This window comes from Rattus norvegicus, chromosome 8 (genome assembly GCF_036323735.1).
Source record: "Rattus norvegicus strain BN/NHsdMcwi chromosome 8, GRCr8, whole genome shotgun sequence".
NCBI lineage: Eukaryota > Metazoa > Chordata > Mammalia > Rodentia > Muridae > Rattus > Rattus norvegicus.
The window spans coordinates 76340859-76358255 of record NC_086026.1 but is presented as its reverse complement, the minus strand read 5'-3'; the positions used below and the strand labels follow the sequence as shown (position 1 = coordinate 76358255).

Sequence of the window (17397 nt, the reverse complement as noted above, 5' to 3'; positions counted from 1 at the left end):
GCCATAGCTCTCCTGAACCTGCTGCAGGGTAAAGATGATAATATTACCCACTTCACTCTGGGTGAGGTCATCACAGCCACTCTGCTGTGGGGGGCAGCATGCTCAGAAGTATTTTATAAAGTAGATACAAATACTAAGATATTTGCTGCTTAATTGGCTGTATTCCCTTTGAACCTTTGTCCCTCAGTGGAGTTTACTATATATTAGATTTTTACTATATTTCCACAAACCTCTCTGTTCTTCCCAATTAAATTGCATAATTGAGTTTATCCTAGTATCACAGGAAGTGAATTAGTTCCGGCTATAAATGGCAAATTTAAAAGTAGTAGCTTTCCTCCAATTATCAAGGAAACGTGGCTTCTTCTGTAGGATGTAAGCTATGAATTTAATTAGAAATGTCCATATTTCTTGGAGTGTGTCAGTGTGAAGCATACGGTGCTCCCCCTCACACAGCCCTGGATTAATACTGAACCTAGGGCCTTGCTAGGCAAGTGCCCTACTCTCGAGCTACATTCCCATTCTAGAATACATATTTTAGCAGTATGCCTTTAGTTCAAATGAAAGAATAGCTAAAAGCTTGTGTAATTTTGAGATGTTTATGTTTAGTCTTTAGAAACTTGGAGAACGATGTTGGACTCCAGGTTCCTGTCATTAGCTTCAGGCCGTGCTCTGAAAGTGTCTAGAGGAGACAGGTTTTGTTCAGGTCTGCTGAGCAGAATGAATGTCGTTCAGCTGTTTGCTTTGTGTAGAAATCACACATGCGGGGGCTGGGGATTTAGCTCAGTGGTAGAGCGCTTACCTAGGAAGCGCAAGGCCCTGGGTTCGGTCCCCAGCTCCGAAAAAAAAAAAAAACCAAAAACCAAAAAAAAAAAAAAAAAAAGAAAGAAATCACACATGCAGTCAAAAAAGCAAAATACCCCAATCATGTAGCACTTACAGACAGGTTATCGCTGCCTCTGGGAGTCCAAGAATTTAGAGCTATTCTCTGTCTCTTCCCATAGCCCAGTTCCTAGTGGGACCTGCGCATTTTCTCACTTGTGCTTTTTCCACCCAAGTCCTTGTGCGCTCTGACAGGCTCCTGTGGCCACTGCTGCCTCCAGCTCTCAAGGCACAGTGTGCCACCTTTGTCCGAGTTCTCCTTTTCCCTGCCACACTGCACGGCGGAGAGGTCAGAATTTTATCTGCTATGACTTGGGGCTCTCACTTGGTTGGCTGGTAATTAAAACCATTCTTTCCTTTCTTTGTTTCAAATTTTAGGGACACGGCGGGCCAGGAAAGATTCCGAACAATTACAACAGCATACTATAGAGGAGCCATGGTGAGTGGGGAAAATAAAACAGGGTATTCATTGCCTATCTTTGGTTAGGAAACTAGAGCCTAGAATCACTGCATTCAGCATAGCTGGCATGGTCCTGGAAACCTGCTGGGGCAAATGAGGGAATGAGGAAAGGACAGACATACAGACACACGTACAGAAAAGCTGAGAGTGGTGGCCCTTGCTCACTGTGGTGGAGCAGCACTTACACACACCATTCAGAGCGTTGCTGGTTCTGGATAGAAGAGTGGGCTGGCTTGTCTCAGTAGGAGGTCTCATTACAGCAGCAGTTCTCAGTAAACATCTGGATGGGGAAGCTGCATCTCCATCTGTGCTTCCTGGACAGTCAGCATTCACACACAGACCAGAGGAAGGCTTTGCCAGGTCCCTGAGCCCGACCTAGGGAAGGCTTGCCGATTCCCTGAGTTTGATCCAGGGTAGGCCTTGCTAATTCCCATGAATCTAAGGCAATAATATCCATTGAGCCAGGATTTCATCTGATCCCTATAAACTATCCTGCAAAGTAAAGTGAAGGAAAATAAATTTTTAAATTTAAAAACAAGAGATTTAAAAAAAATTTTTAAAACTGTATTTCGGTTTTAGTAATATTTTGCTATTAGTCTTTATAATAAGTAATTAGACCATCAACTCTTAGCTATCCTAGAATACATCTTCTTTTGGCTGAGGTATTTTTACATTTTTGTGATCTTTTTTCCTTTTACAAGCACTTGAGAGCAGTCTTAGGCCCCAGACCCTGAGACTCGGTGTTCATTTCCTGTTTCCTTGTGTCCCTCAGCACTATAGCCATGTCACCTTACGTCCTCTCCATCCTACATCCCTGCTACCTGGCCTTGCATGTGGCTCGACTCTCTGGAGTCTCATTGACTGGCTAGGAGTGGCCGAATGATTGATAACTCTAGAGGACCTTGGCTGCTAGGGCCCTTCTTGGCTACTCCTGGCCATGTCCTTCCTATCATAGCTCTGTTATATGACTGTCTTTTGTCCTTACATGCTTCTCCAATACATTTATAGTACCTATGGATTCTGGCAGGACTTATGTGCACAGTGGTGGACAAGTGACTCAGAATCAGAGGTGTGTGAGCTGTCAGGCCCATGTTAGAGTTTCAGTGCTAGCCTTTAGGTTGGAGTCTGGGGATGTAGCTCAGTGGTAGAATGTGTTTAACATTCCTGATGTTAAATCTCTAGCACCAGAAACCAAGTAAGTTAAGTAGGCACGTGCCAAGCCCAAGTTTGAGCCTTGAATTTTGTTGAAACCTGGTATGGTCTGGCAGTCTTTGAAAGCTAAACCATTAAGCTCATGGGGCCCTTGGCATGTTGTAGGGTACTAGCTATTGTGACTGCAGTAGTCATGAGAATGATAGGGTAACAGAGTTAAAGGGGTACGTAGCTAACCTTTGCATCCAGGGAGATGCAACTGAGGTCCACAGGTCCTTCCACTATTGTACTGTCACCCCCTCTCCCCTACTTCCTCTTGTCCACATACTCTTGTCTTGAGTATCAGTAACTCATTCCTTCCACATAAGATTGAAGATTCCTTTTAACACTATAGCATAATACTAGCCACTTAATGTGTTCTCCACACTCGGCCTTGTGATACTTACTTAGGGTTCCTATGGCTGTGATAAAGCATGGTGACCAAAGTCAACTTGGGAAAGAAAACATTCATTTTGCCTTATAACTTATAGTCCTGTCATCCAGGGAAGCTAGGGCTGGAACTCAAGGCCATGGAGATGGAGAAGCTCTGTTTACTTGCTTGTTCCTCATGGCATGCTCAATTTGCTTCTGTAGACACTCAGGACCACCTCCCCACCTCCCAGTGGGCTGAACCCTCCCACATCAGTCCCAATAAGAAAATGCTCTGCAGGCTTTCCCTATAGGCCAGTCTTACGGAGATTCTTAGGGAATCTTCAATTGAGATTCACTCTTCTCAGATGAATCTAGTATATGTCAAATTGACAAAAAAAAAAAAAAACAAACCTAAACAAACAAGGCAAGACAAACAAACAAACAAACAAAGTTGCCGGAACAGATGACATTAAGATTATAAAGAGTTTTCATTATCAAAAAGACAATGGTTGCTCCTTTACTTTGCTTAGATTGGAATCAGAGGGAAGGGACTCCTGTGGGTTCTAGGGATACATTTGTTGATGAGTCCATGGTTAAATTTGATTAGAAGTATCTTAGACATGTGTTTCTGTTCGCCATTGTTTTCTGTTCTGGGGCTAGGTGGTCATGCTAGCCTTGTTCCCTTTCCCTGAGGGTAGGCAGGAATCTACCTGTGGAGCAAGTGTCTCCCTTGGCTCTTTAGCTCTGTCTAGTTCATAGTGTGAAGAAATAGGCTAGTGTGATGTGTACTTGATTTAGACTCATGGATTATCTGGCTTCCTCATGTTCCTGCCACCTCATCTGGCTTCCTGTCTCTTCATATGGTCATGACCACTGCTGTGCCGGACATACATTATCGACTTCTCCACTCAGAAGGCGGGTGTCGTGCTTTGCTTTTCCCTTTTGTTTTGCTGTGTACAGTGTTAGTTCCTGACATGGTAGATACTCAGTAAATACCTGCTGCTGATGTGAATCAGTGGAAGCCTCTCCAGGAAATGCTGTTCTGTTGAAGTCTTGGATCTTCCAGGCTATCTGTGTCAGTGAGCTGTAGAGCTATTGTGTTTTCATGGAGTATGCTGTTCCCAGTAGGTGGTGGTCATTGCAAACTCTAGTTGGTTAGATCAGACATGTAACAATCTTCTGGAGTCTGCCACTATGTAGATTGTTTTAAACATGTCAGCAACTTCACAGGCTTCCATGTTCCTACCGCCTTTACAGTAAACCTTGATTGGACAATTAGGCTGTAAGAGAAAGAGGGCCATATCATTAAGTCATTGTTATTTCCCACAGACCAACAACCTTTTCTGAATTCTTAGGCGACAGTTCTCATTGTAGACTATACTGGATCCATAAAGTTTAACTGGTATACTTAATTTTTATTTCTAGAAGATCCATATTAATTTTACAAACGCAGGAAAAGCTAAAAGGCTTTTGCTGTTGAAATCAGAGGCAAGGTGGTAACAAATGTCTGCTGCTCGTTGAGTTCAGTTATGTCCTGAGGTCTGGGTTAGGTGTTTTACAGAGAACATCTCAGTAGCTCCTCAGAACAGCCACATGTTAGAGATTGAGAAGGCTAAAATACTGCCTTCCAGGGTCTCCCTACTAATTACATAGTAGCCCCTGAGCTAGAAGATTCTGGCTTGAGAGCCTTTGCCCCTCACACCACGGTCATGTTACCAAGGGAAGGGACATTTGAGGCAGACAGGGCACATGAATGTTAAAACTTGATTAATTAGTCCAGAGGATAATATTACTATAGAGATTATTTGATTAATTTTAACTGTGGATAGCTAAATACTCTGTAGCAGTAATTATTGTCATTTGTGTTTTTTTATTGTGGTAAATTATAGGTAGCATAAAACCTAAATACTTTTTCATTTTAAAATGTGTACTTTTCCACATTAAAAAATTTTAAATTAAAAAAAATTTTACAGTGTATAGCTAAAGTAAAATGTTCATTTGAGGCAAGGAAGAGTGGGGTAGAGGAGAATGTTGCTTGTCATTTAAACAATAGCACACCTTTGCTCCCACTGCTCAAGAGGCATAGGCAGGCAGGTCTCTTGAGGTGGAGCCAGCCTGGTTTCTATAGGAAGTTCAGGTCACCCGAGGCTACATAGTGAGACTCTGTGTAAAGGAAGGAAGGAAGGAAGGAAGGGAGGAAGGAAGGAAGAGAAAAAAAGAAAGCCAACAATATTTTCCCCTGGCTGTTAAAAAGTGGATTTAAGTGGTATAAAAAAAGCTTTAAGAATGCCAAGAAATCCTAAATCCTACTACCCTGAGAGATAATTTTTTGTTTTAGTTTTTACATTTGTTTGGTTTGTTTTGTTTTGTTGTTTTGTGTTGTTGAGAGAGGGTTTCTCTGTGTAGCCCTGGGTGCCCTGGAGCTCACTCTGTAAACTAGGTTGGCCTCAAACTCAGAGATCTGCTGCCTGTGCCTTCCAAATGCTGGGATTAAGAGTGTGCACCACCGCAGCCCAGCTGAGAGAGAATGTTTTTTTACTTCCTGGCTTTTTTGTCTGTGTTTTATGTGACTTGTATATATTTGGACAGTTGGAAGCCAGCTTGTGCAGGACTTTGCTGTGGAATTTAATTCTGAGAACTGTGGGGGGTGCGGTGTACTGCAAATATTTGAACATGGGACGATCACTGTGCTCCCAGAGAAGAGGCATAGGCGGGTCAGAATGAAAGCAAGAAGCAGGGAGACTGGCTCAGCAGCTCCAGGAAAGCTAACAAAGGGGAGTCTAATAAGCTAGTGCATGGAAAGAGGTCAGGTCTGAAAATCTGAGTCATGGCATCTCCAGGACCTAGCTATGAGGGAAACATCCAGGTGTTGGCACGGCTGCCTGGTTTTAGTGCCCTTTACTACAGGATAGTACAGGAAAAGCAGAAGATTGGGAGGAACTTACACTCCTGTTTTACTTAGGAGAATTTGTGACGACTGTAGGAAATCCCTAACAGCTGGTGTCTAGACAGTGTTCACTAAAGGATATCTGGCCCTGCTCGCCTGTTTGAACCCATCTTGTCCCTCTTCCCAGTAGATCTATCTGTGCATCTTGCTAAGCTTTCTTTGAGTCAATTGAGTGTATCCTGGACCTTCAAAGACAGAAAGCTATTCATCCTCCCTGCCCCACCCCCAACCCCTATTTCGCTTTGTGGCAGGTACTGTGGGCTCTTTTGTCACCAGTCCTATCTATCCCCTTTGTCAGATTAACTCTACTTGGTCTTCATGCCTTGGCTGTACTTGTTTTCTCAGAGAAACCGCCCTTCACTGCTTGAGTCACTTCACCAGATAAGGTTGTGTCCCAGGTGTTTTAGCTCAAAGCTCCCCGTGCTTCTTCGTAGCAATTATCTAGTTAATTGTATATCAGTCGGTTTTCTTTGCTAGTTGTTAATGAAAAGAAGGAGTCTTGGTTTTCCTGTTCCCTGTTTATAATACCTAGTTAAGTATAGTATTTGGCACACAGTAGATACTTAACAAATCCTTGGGAGTTGGTAGGGTTTTGTTTTAGTGGGGGAGAGGGGGTCTGTGTATGTGTGAATATTTTAAATAAAGTTTTTCTATGTAGCCCAGGCTGGCCTGAAATTCTTCTCTGCTTCCTGAGCATTAGGATTTCAGCCATGTGCACAGTCAGCCTTAGACTCAGTATCTCTGTCTCTCTTTCTATCTACTCTCTTACAATGCTGGAGAGCAAGCCTGCAGTCCTCACCCATGCTAGGCACACACTCTGCCACTGGACCACCAGCCCCTACGCATTACCGAATGGAGTGATACCTGTAGACGTAGCACAGAGTACTGAAGTACTGAAGAATGTCTGGAGATGCCATGACTCGGTATTTCAGAGCCTGATCTCTTCTCATGCACTAGCTTATTAGATTATCCTCAGTTTGCTTTCCTGGAACTGTTGCCTGGTCTTCAGCCGCCTCCCCGTTTTCTTCCTTAACTTCTTCCAGTCTCTTTTCTGTAAGGGCATCCATGATCAGCTCTCATGGCACTGTTTGGATATTTAACACAGAGGTGGGTAATCTTTAAAAACACGATGGCAATGCCTTTAATTAACCCATGTACTAAATGCATTATATTTTCATGATTATTAGTGTTAAACAAATGGTAACATTTGTGATTAGCTTGTATTGAAAGAAAAACATCTTAAAACAGCACAGTCTCAGTCTCCATAGGAGACTGTCCATAAGGACAATCGTTTCCATTTGTAATAAGCAAGTGCGCCCTGGAAATGCCCCTCATCCTCTCAGCAGTCATTGTCCCCGTCTGTCTCAGGCAGGGCTGAAACACCAGTTGGTGCCGATCATTATCACCTGAGGTCAGGTAGAAAGAGCAGCTCCCGTTCCCACAATCGCTAATTCACTAAAGTTAGCCAGGAAGATGTTAACAGAGTCTATAGATACAGTGTCATGAGAGCAGAAGTCGTTTGGTTTTGTCTCTGTATTTTTCAAACTTACTCCTCTTTAAAGACCAAAATGGACAAAAGAGAGGCAGATAGGCATGTCCTGATTGGGAGTTGGTAGTATATGAAGTGTGACATAAAGCCTTTTTTTTCCCACAGGGAATTATGCTGGTCTATGACATCACCAATGAAAAATCCTTTGACAATATTAAAAATTGGATAAGAAACATTGAAGAGGTGTGTATGGAAGGGAAGGGGTAATGCTTTCAGAAGCCTGTTGGGCACATGTGGCAGGCTGTTGCTTTCTCTGAGAGGTGGCAGAGGTACTGAGGAACAGAATGAGCAAGAGAGGCCCACCCTGTCCCCTGAGGGGAAGAGGAGCACCTAGATCTCAGTGGTGGACTGCCGTCCGTAGACAGTGGACGGAGGAGCGTTGTTATATTTAGACTCGGGTCAGAGCTTAGATACGACCTAACTCAGGTCCCTGTGTTGTAACTGAGGAAACAGGCAAGGAAGAAGTGACTTGGTTCTCAAGACAGAGTCACAGCTAAGATGTCTGAGTCCTTTCAGCAGCAGCAATGAGTCTACTTCTGCAACTTTCTAACATTTTATCCTCCTTAGATATTTGAAAATTGGGTTAGCTCCAGGATAGTTGGTCTTGTTTTCTTTAAAAACCTCCACAGCATTTCAGAAAAAAAAAAATGAGTGATTTGTTTTGTAAAACATATGATGTGGCAGGAGGGGCGCCTTAGAGGGCCCCACAGGTCTAGTATAAAATGAAGTTTATTGGGGGAGCATGAGAAGTGGGGTTGAGAAGGGAATAGAGGCAGAGAAAGAGAAGGGACAGAGAAGGACAGAGAGAGATGGGAGAAAGAAGGGAAGAGGCTGACCTGAAACAAGCAGAGGGGGAGAGAGGGAAGAAAAAAGAAAGGAGGTGGGGGGAGGAAGGGAGGGAAGTAGGAAGGGGGGAGGAGAGAGAGAGAGAGAGAGAGAGAGAGAGAGAGAGAGAGAGAGAACACACACACACACACACACACACACACACACACACACACACACACACACACACACGCAAGCGGCTAGAGAGGCCTTAGTCCTTTTATAGTAAGCCAGGCTGTTACCTGGTTGTTGCTAAGTACCTGTTGGGTGGAGCCTAGAAGAAATGTTAACTTGCTAACACTGACTAGGAAATAACTTAACACGTTTGAATGAGCCCAAACATAGTTGATCTTTTTAAATAGTTCAGAACCCAGATTACTTTCTCTACTGGATGACTCAGTACTTTATGTTTTTTTTTTGTTTTTTGGGTTTTTTTGTTTGTTTGTTTGTTTGGTTGGTTGGTTTTTTTTCTTTAACTGTTTGGTAAGTTTGACTGTTAGATAGCCATAAGATATATTTAATATATGAGTTATGAGAGTGAGTGTGAGCCTTTGGGGAAATGTTGGCATGGGCCCTGTTAAGGATCTGAGCTGAAGTAATTCTCCCTTCTGTCTTTAAACTTTTCTCTGACTGGGCCTTGTGTTGAACGAAGGATGGTCTTGTCTTGAACACACCACCCGTTTCTGACAGGTTAGGATTTTCCCATTGAATTGCTGGGGTCTTTCTCAGGCTGCTTTTATAAGGAGCTGTTTTTACCCTGCAGCATGCCTCTTCAGATGTTGAAAGAATGATCCTGGGTAACAAATGTGATATGAACGACAAAAGACAAGTGTCGAAAGAAAGAGGGGAGAAGGTAAGTTTGAGCCAGTGGATAAAGGATGAGACTTCCCCCATTCGCTCTTAGTAAATACCTGTTTTAATCCTGTAAGAACTGACTCTAACGACAGTGAGAAGGAGTCTATACTTGAACAGTGGGAATTAGTATTCAAATCAACCCTGTTTATAGCATCCGGTCATGACTCACCCCTAAGGAATCTGCAGGGCGACACAGATTGGCCTTTCTTAAGGTCCCTGCAGCTTTGAGTGTGGGCTCTTTCCTTTGGATCTGTGTGAAAAGCCCAGCTCTGAAGTTAAGATAGTTCAGTACTAGGGCGGGTGAATTTCAGCCACACTCACTTTCCAGTTTGTTATTTTTCCTAAGAGTTTAGTAAGAGGGCATAAGAGGTGACATTACAGGCGCCTGTCTGCCTAAAGTCTGTAGCGCAAACACTTATTGTTTACACATATTTACTCCTGCGGTATTTTCTCAGTTCCTGAGAAGGTTTTCCTTTTTAAGTTTGGAATTTTTCTCCAGTGATAGGTGCAAAACGTGTTTTGTTTTTCAGCCTATCAACCTGCTCTTAAGAACCTACATTTAATTTGAGTAGTGTTGTCTGGATGGGGACTCTAAGAATACATGGAAATGTAAAAAGATTTCACATTTGTTGTTCCTGATAGGTTATTTCCCTACCAGTGAAACGAGTCAGTTCGAGCTAGATTAGGTTATATAAAAGGCAGGTTTATTGGGAAGCTGCTCTTGGGTGAGTTCACTGGCCCCAAGGCTCGAGGCCAGGGGAGTTGCCTCGAGGAGGCCAGCAGAGGGGTAGGGGTGGGATGGATTGGTAAGAGAAAGGGACAAAGGGTGTGTGCAGAGAGGAGAGAAGGAGGGAGGGAGGGAGAGAGGGAGGGAGGGAGGGAGGGAGAGAGAGAGAGAGAGAGAGAGAGAGAACACACAAGAGAGTGAGAGATGTCTGGATTATATAGGGAAGAGTCTCTGGGAGAAGGGCAGCCCAGCCCCTGGGCTGGAGAGTTTAGGGTTGGGGACAGGGTACCTCAGGTAGAAACTGAGGGATGCTGGGAGGACCTGGAGGCCAGATCTACTTTGATTTGTAAAATATGCACTTCAATTCCTTGTCCCTGTGTCAGTCACAGAGCAGTTCTTTCAGAGAGGAGGAGGATGGTTACTCTGGGGAGCTCTGCTCTCCAGAGAGTAGATGGAGGAGTAAATGAATCCCAGGCTGGTGCTAAGGGTGAGACTCCATCTGGTGGGTTTTCTTGTGTGTTTTAGAGACCTACACGTACAACAGCACAAATTTCTAACATAACATTTTAAGTCGATGGTGTGTCATTTTTAGACTTAAGTTAAACTATAAAATGTAAGACACAGTACAAGAAAACAAAAACATTGAAAACCATAGGAGTTCTGGCATAGGTTCTTGGAACATGTAAAACCTTCTAAGTGCTTTGTCCATCCAAGCCATTTTCACTAAATTTGATTTTCTGTTTGTCTCTCAGTTAGCAATTGACTATGGGATTAAATTTTTGGAGACAAGTGCAAAATCGAGTACAAATGTAGAAGAGGTAAGGAATGTGGGGTCCTTGGAAGCCTCCTGTGTCCTTTTGTGCCCTGGGCTTTTACATGGGCTCTGCTTGCCGGGTGTCTAGCATGCAGCCTCCACATGGGTTATGTCAAGATTGCTCAATTAAGGTTCTCAGGAGAGAGGAGATACAAGTTCATCTCAAGTTCAGAGCAGCCGTTTGTTTGTGAGGTTGGGAACGCAGACTCCAGTGTCCTCTGTCATGTTGTCACCGTGCACTCTGTGGCAGACAAGTTGAACCACTTGTAGTAAGCTGCTGTCTCCTGTGTACACATTTGAGGCAGATTGTGCCTGGCACTGTAATGCATTTAGGGGTATAAGAAACTGTTTTTCATAGATTAGTCATAATACATTTCCATTATGTTAGTCATCAGAGCCAGGTTATCTGGGGGGCTGGCAAGATGGCTCAGAGGGTGAAGAGCTTTCTAGGACCCCTGAGTTTGAGCTCTGGGATCCATGTCCTTTGACTGCCATTTGTGTGTGTGGCAAAAATACTCACATACAAAAGCATAACAAGGAAATAAGATGTAATAATTTTAAAGGTCATTTAAGGTTTTTAAAGAGGTATAATTTATGATCAATTTTAAAAATACACAGAATACCATTGGTATTTCTACTTTGTAAAGAAAACCTGTCATAGAAAGCTCTAGATGATCTATTTTCTTAACTTACATGTAACAGGAGGTGGGACTGTACCTAATGATCCTGATGGTGTTCTAACTGAGCTTCTGGATCTTAGATCCTTCGCTCTTTTCTCCTTCCCAAGACTAAACGGCCTTAGTAGTCACTGGAACTGCCACAGCCTTTCTTTCTTTAGAATAACCAGCACTCATGTTTTAGGTTGGCTACTGAGTGTTGAGAAACAAAAAACTGTCATTGATTTATTTTCATAGGCATAGATAACAAAAACAAAAAAAAGAAAAGCAAATTTCCTTCTATGGAACCAAGACAGGCATTTTTTGTGCCAGCTGCTCCACACCCATCATGGTCACAAAACAAAATTCATACCTCTGTGGAAACAGTGAAAATAATGACATTAAAAAAAAAAGATTCGGGGCTGGGGATTTAGCTCAGTGGTAGAGCGCTTACCTAGGAAGCGCAAGGCCCTGGGTTCGGTCCCCAGCTCCGAAAAAAAGAACCAAAAAAAAAAAAAAAAAAGATTCAGTTATTTGGGTTTTCTTGGCTTCCTTTAAACTGATTTCCACAGGGGTGCGGGTTGGGGGTAGGGTTTAGCTGAGTTCTAAGAACCAGCAGTTTTGAAGTATTAAGGCAGGGAACATTCTGCATACTTAGGTATTCCTCAAAAGAGGTCAGAAAGAAAAGTTAGAGGTTTTGTGAAGATAGATGGCAGAGCTATAGTTTAATACATGATTGTTCATTCGTTTCTAAAGTAGATCTTAGCATTGTGCTGGATGGTCTTATGTCATCTTGAACAAGCTAAACTCATCTGAGAAGAGGAGACCTCAATTAATAAAGGCCTCCATAAGATCAGACTATAGGCAGCCCGTAAAGCATTTTGTTAGTCAGTGATTGGTGGGATGTGTTTTATAAGGCTAAGGATGTTTTGTAGCTGTGGGATTGGGTGGGAGCAGGTACCTCAGTGGGTCCATGCTCAGGCACACCCCATCCCTAGGTACCAGCCATTACAACAAGTGTAGTATAGGATAGAGTTTATTTGGGGGTATGGGAAATGAGTAGAGACAGAAAAGGGGGTGGGGGAGAAGAGGCCAGCCAGGAACACAAGGAGAGAGGCAGGAAGGAGAGAGGGAGAAATGGGTCAGAGAGAGAAATGGGTCAGAGAGAGAAAAGGGGCAGAGAGAGAAGAGGCCAAACAGTCCCTTTTATAGCAGGCCAGGCCTCCCTAACTGTTGCCACGTAACTGTTGGATGGAGCCTAGAAGGAATGCTAATGTAGTCCACTGTGGATGGTGCCATCCCTGGGGTGGAAGTCCTGGGTTTTTATAAGAAAGTAGGCTGAGCAAGCCATGGGGAGCAAGCCAGTAAGCAGCTTCCTCCAGGTTTCTGCTCTGCTTGAGTTCCTGTTCTGACTTCATTTGATGATGAACTGTGACATGGGAGTGTAAGCCTCATAAACTCTCTCCTCCCCAAGTTGCTTTGGCCATGGTGTTTCATTACACCAATAGTAACCTTAACTAAGACAAATATCTGGGCAGAGGTTGAACCCTTTCCCTATGGAAAAAGGGTGGTTTAGACACAGCCCCTGTCCTGTTCTTTGTGTATTGAGGAAGCTACCCATAACACAGTGTATGCCATTATAGGAAGTTGTGGCAGACCTTACATGCATAAAATATTTGATGAATGAATGACAATGTGACAACACTGTAAAATATGATGTAACTGAAAAAGTAAATAGCATGGACATGCTAAGATTTTAATTATATTTCTTTTCCAATTAAAAACCCTGAAGTGGTATATTAACAAATAAATAAAAAAATCTATATTTCTATTTTGAAAAATAACTATTAACAATATTTTTTTGTTTTGCCTTTAGGCATTTTTTACACTTGCACGGGATATAATGACAAAACTCAACAGAAAAATGGTTTGTACTACTTACAGCTTTTATTTCCATGATACAGCCTTTTAGTTTGGCCTCAACAGAATGCACAGTATGATTATAATAAACTCACCTTAAGCTTATTTGTTTCTTAGGCTTTCATATGATTGCACCATGGTTCTAATTTCTATGGCTTTAGGATTGTTTCTGCATCACATCTGTCTCAGCCCTTTCCTCTGGCTTCTGAAGGGGTAGTTAATTGAATTTTTGTCAGAATAGTAAAAATAATAACAGCAGAAATTGCTTTTTTTCATAAGATTATCTAGTTCAATTCTCATAAAATACATATTTTTATCTATGTAATGATGATTTTGGAGTTGCTCAAGTTGGCATCAATTTGAAGCTGTCAGTGATGAATGAACACCCTGAAGTTCATCTTAACATGGGTCCTGATGAAAATTATCTTCCTTCTGTTAACAACTCTTCTTCCTCATATCGGACTGTCCACTGTGTCAGCTCTGTCTCCATCAGTATCTTAGACACCCTTCAGGCCATGGCTGAAATTGCTCTGAACTAGATATAGGAGCGTTCTGCCTAACCCATGATTAAAGCGGAAGTGCGCTAGCCTGTGAGTGTTTTTCTCTTTTTAATCCACTACATGCAAAGAAGACGACAGTGCTGAGCCTTAACTAATTTCCCTTCTGATAGAACTTTCCAGTGAGCACAGACGAGAGTGTTGTAGCTTGTGTTCCCCACTCTGTACTTTTACTTTGTAGGTAATTGGGGTCAGACCATGAAATCTTGGTTTCCTTAGCAACTTCATACCCTGTTTTTCAGAATGACAGCAATTCATCAGGAGCAGGTGGGCCAGTGAAAATAACAGAAAGCCGGTCTAAGAAGACCAGTTTCTTCCGGTGTTCTCTGCTTTGATGAACTCCTCACTTCTGAGAGACTGCAGAATACCTAGAGGGCCCTTCCCCGCCTCTCTGAAAGCACAGGCTACCCAGCCTCAGAGTCACCTCACCCGGCTGCTGCGGAGAGTACCCTGGAACTCTGACCTCTCAACACAGACCGCCAAGTGGATCCCAGCCTTGTGGCCTAGCAAAAGAGCGGGCTCCTTTCTTTAAACATGGAAGCAATGACGTGGAGACACACGTAGGACCTAACTGGTTTTTCCTTGTTTTACTACCTGTCCTGGAAGCTGCTGTCTTTCTTTGCACATGAATGTCAGCCTTTCCCTGATACAGCATAATCTCAGACTCTTAATTGAGCACTTTAGTGGCTTGAAGTTCTAGACTTGTATATTTGGGGATGTTTAAAGATGGCAGAGCATTGGGGGTTGGGGATTTAGCTCAGTGGTAGAGCGCTTGCCTAGCAAGCGCAAGGCCCTGGGTTCGGTCCCCAGCTCCAAAAAAAAAAAAAAAAAAAAAAAGATGGCAGAGCATTAAACAGAGGTTGACCTGCTAAAATTAAAGGATGGTTGGCCTGGGTCACGTGGCCAAAAGTCCTTCTGTTGGTAGCATTTATCGAAGGGCTTTGATTTGTAGTATTCCTAAAACTCATTAAATTTGATAAATGTTTAAAATTTATAAAAACGCCCATCTATCCAGAGGCCATGACATTGTCATCTTGTCAGGGGTGATCAGTCGGGCTCACCCCTGAGTGGCTCTGTCCCTTTGAAGTTGGCTGCTCTGTGTCCTCTGTGGAAACAGCCTCTGCAAAGCACAGCAGCCTCCCTACTCGAGGGCTGTTTGCTGTCCTTCTCCTGTGTGACTTGCTGTCCTTATTTACTATCTAAAGCCGGTGGTATATGCAGGCACTTCTGTCTGCCTGTGAGCTTCATGAGCTTCGATCTCACATGGGTAGAGATGTGATCATCACAGCTTTCTCTCCACATCCGCCTGCGGTCTTGTCACATTACAACGTGTAGTATATTCTTTCGGAGTTTCACCCATTAGCTTACATTACCCACTTCTTAACCATAATCCCCATCTGTGAGAGTTAACAAAGGTTAGCTTTAGATTTTAATTTGCAGAAAACTACATATATGGAGAGAGATTAAACATGTTGATGTAACTTTAAAAGACAACTGTTAGTAATGCCCAAAGTAATGATTCTTTGTTCTATCTGGGGTTTAAAAAAATAAAAGTAATTAGACCTAGCATATCCTCCAGGAATCTTGTCTTTTCAGTAGAGCACATAATTCAGGTCTCAGCTTTCAAATAGCCATTGTTGGGTGTCTAAAACCTAGCCCTGTGCATTTCGGTTTGTCATTAGAGAAGTGGTGTGGCCATCCAGGCCAAAGCCCACCAAAGGCTTCACTGCCTTTCTCACCAAATTCTGGTTCTGATGTTTCTTCTCTAGGTGAAACCACCACACTGGGGACGGGGGGGGGGTATATAGTGTTAACTTTTGTGCCAACTGCAGATCATAATGTCACTGCTCTTCTAGCCTTACGTGTCCTAACACAGCAGGCATAAGAACAGGTGACAGGACAGTCACTCCCCTCTCTTGTGCCACACCTTAAGGTGGACGTGGTCATGGAGAGCTGGTCACACAGACAATTCTGCCTGGGCCAGCCAGGCCTTCCCATCAGTGGCTGCATATACCAGCGTTATTTTTGGTGGATATGCTGACTTTACTGTTGAAAAACTTTAGCCTTTTCTTCTTTTTCCCTAGTTACCTATCGGCTTAAAATCACACATTACTGCCCTTGTGCAAGCTGTTCACTCACTGAGAACTAATTACAAGTCTAACATCATGACATTAAATACATTTTGAAAAGAACCAGTATTTTCTTAAAAATGTCTTATCACTACTTTTCTGGAAAAAAGTTCAAGCAGTTAAATTGGTCACAAAGTACTTCGCAGAAAGCACAGGTCGTGACACTACATATGAATGTAATTCTCTTAGCATTTACCTCTGACTGTTTGGTGTCTTAACACTTCGGTTTCTATCTCAGGGGTTGTCTGCAAACCAAAACTGACATGCTCTGTGGTCAGCCTTTTCTTCTTTTTCTTCTTTTCCTTTTTTTTTTCTCTCTTTTAAAGCAAAACCAGAATACTTTGCTTTTGGAGTCTCTACTCTCCTTGTGTCTTTTGTGGGTTAACCGTCTCCATGAACATTGAAAGAGCCTGTAAGTGTTAGGCGAGTCTAACAGTGCTCTTTGAAGCAGCAGCAATCGGGGAGTGTATCCTTGTTATATAGAAATACATTGTCCTGGCTATTTTCTTACATTTAACTTTGCTAAACTGTATATAATTGAGCTCAGACCATAGGAATTCACTTTTTGCATGGTAGAAACGACCCAACATATAGTCTACTTTGCTTATAGTGTACATATGGTGCGTTATTTTTTCTATTTGTAGATGAATTTAGTGACAGATAATTGTCTGTTCCCTGCTGAGACTGAAGATATCTAGGGGTGTGTGTGTGTGTGTGTGTGTGTGTGTGTGTGTGTGTGAGAGGGGGGGGAGCATGTCTGTGGTCTTCTGGGTAGGGTACATAGAGATTTTTACTGCAGTATTAGTGGTTCAGTGGCTGCACTTTATTACTGTGCTAATTTTTGATGATTGGACTCAAAATTTCAGCTAGAGCCTGAGGGTATCAGACAGTGAAATGTACTGTAACTAAATAGGATGTGGATCGGGCGATTGTCAACTGTTCTGCTGGGAGCTCATCCTAGCCTCTTGCGCTTCAGGCAGATGAGAGCAGAGCAGTCTACCTGCGCATCAGGTGCTGCCGGGCCTTCTTCCTGTTCCTGTGGACATTTTATGCAGCCTTTGTTATAAGTTTCCCGAAGACTATGCTCTTTACGTTGAAGGACTATTACTTTAATTATACCTCATTTAGCTAATATTCTAATAACCAGTAGGAAACAATGAGCCGGCCTCTAAGCACCCAACAAATTCAGGCTGTGTGTTTTGTCTCGTCTGGTTTTGAACTGGAGGAAGAGAGAGATACTTTCAAATAAAGCATGATGTCCATACCCAGTAGCAGACCAAAATATGACTTTCCTGTCCCTCCATTAAAGAATTCAGTTGTGCAACATACATGGGTTGTTCTGCGGTTTACGAGTAAGAAATTGTAATTGTGTTTTTCAGGCTCCAATGCTGAGAATCTGTATTGTGGTGTATAAAGTGTCTTCCTAAGAGCAGTAAAAGGACAAATTAAGCAGACTTTCTTTTCAAGCTTATGACTTAGATTCTTTTAGAAATATAGTTCTTAATCTTTAAAGATG

The 17397-nt window shown here is 42.8% G+C and overlaps 1 protein-coding gene across 3 annotated transcripts in view; it reads left to right on the top strand.

The window, feature by feature from the left end:
- Positions 1-17397, top strand: part of Rab8b (RAB8B, member RAS oncogene family) — a 77533-nt gene that overhangs the window by 59383 nt on the left and 753 nt on the right. For 2 of the 3 annotated variants that reach the window (NM_153317.3, XM_039080935.2), the window contains exons 3-8: positions 1258-1318; positions 7504-7581; positions 8987-9076; positions 10558-10623; positions 13152-13202; positions 13995-17397. The exon at positions 13995-17397 is cut by the window's right edge. In NM_153317.3, coding sequence (NP_695229.1) covers positions 1258-1318; positions 7504-7581; positions 8987-9076; positions 10558-10623; positions 13152-13202; positions 13995-14087 — 439 coding nt within the window. In that variant the 3' untranslated portion in view covers positions 14088-17397. The other variant, XM_039080932.2, reaches the window with a different exon arrangement.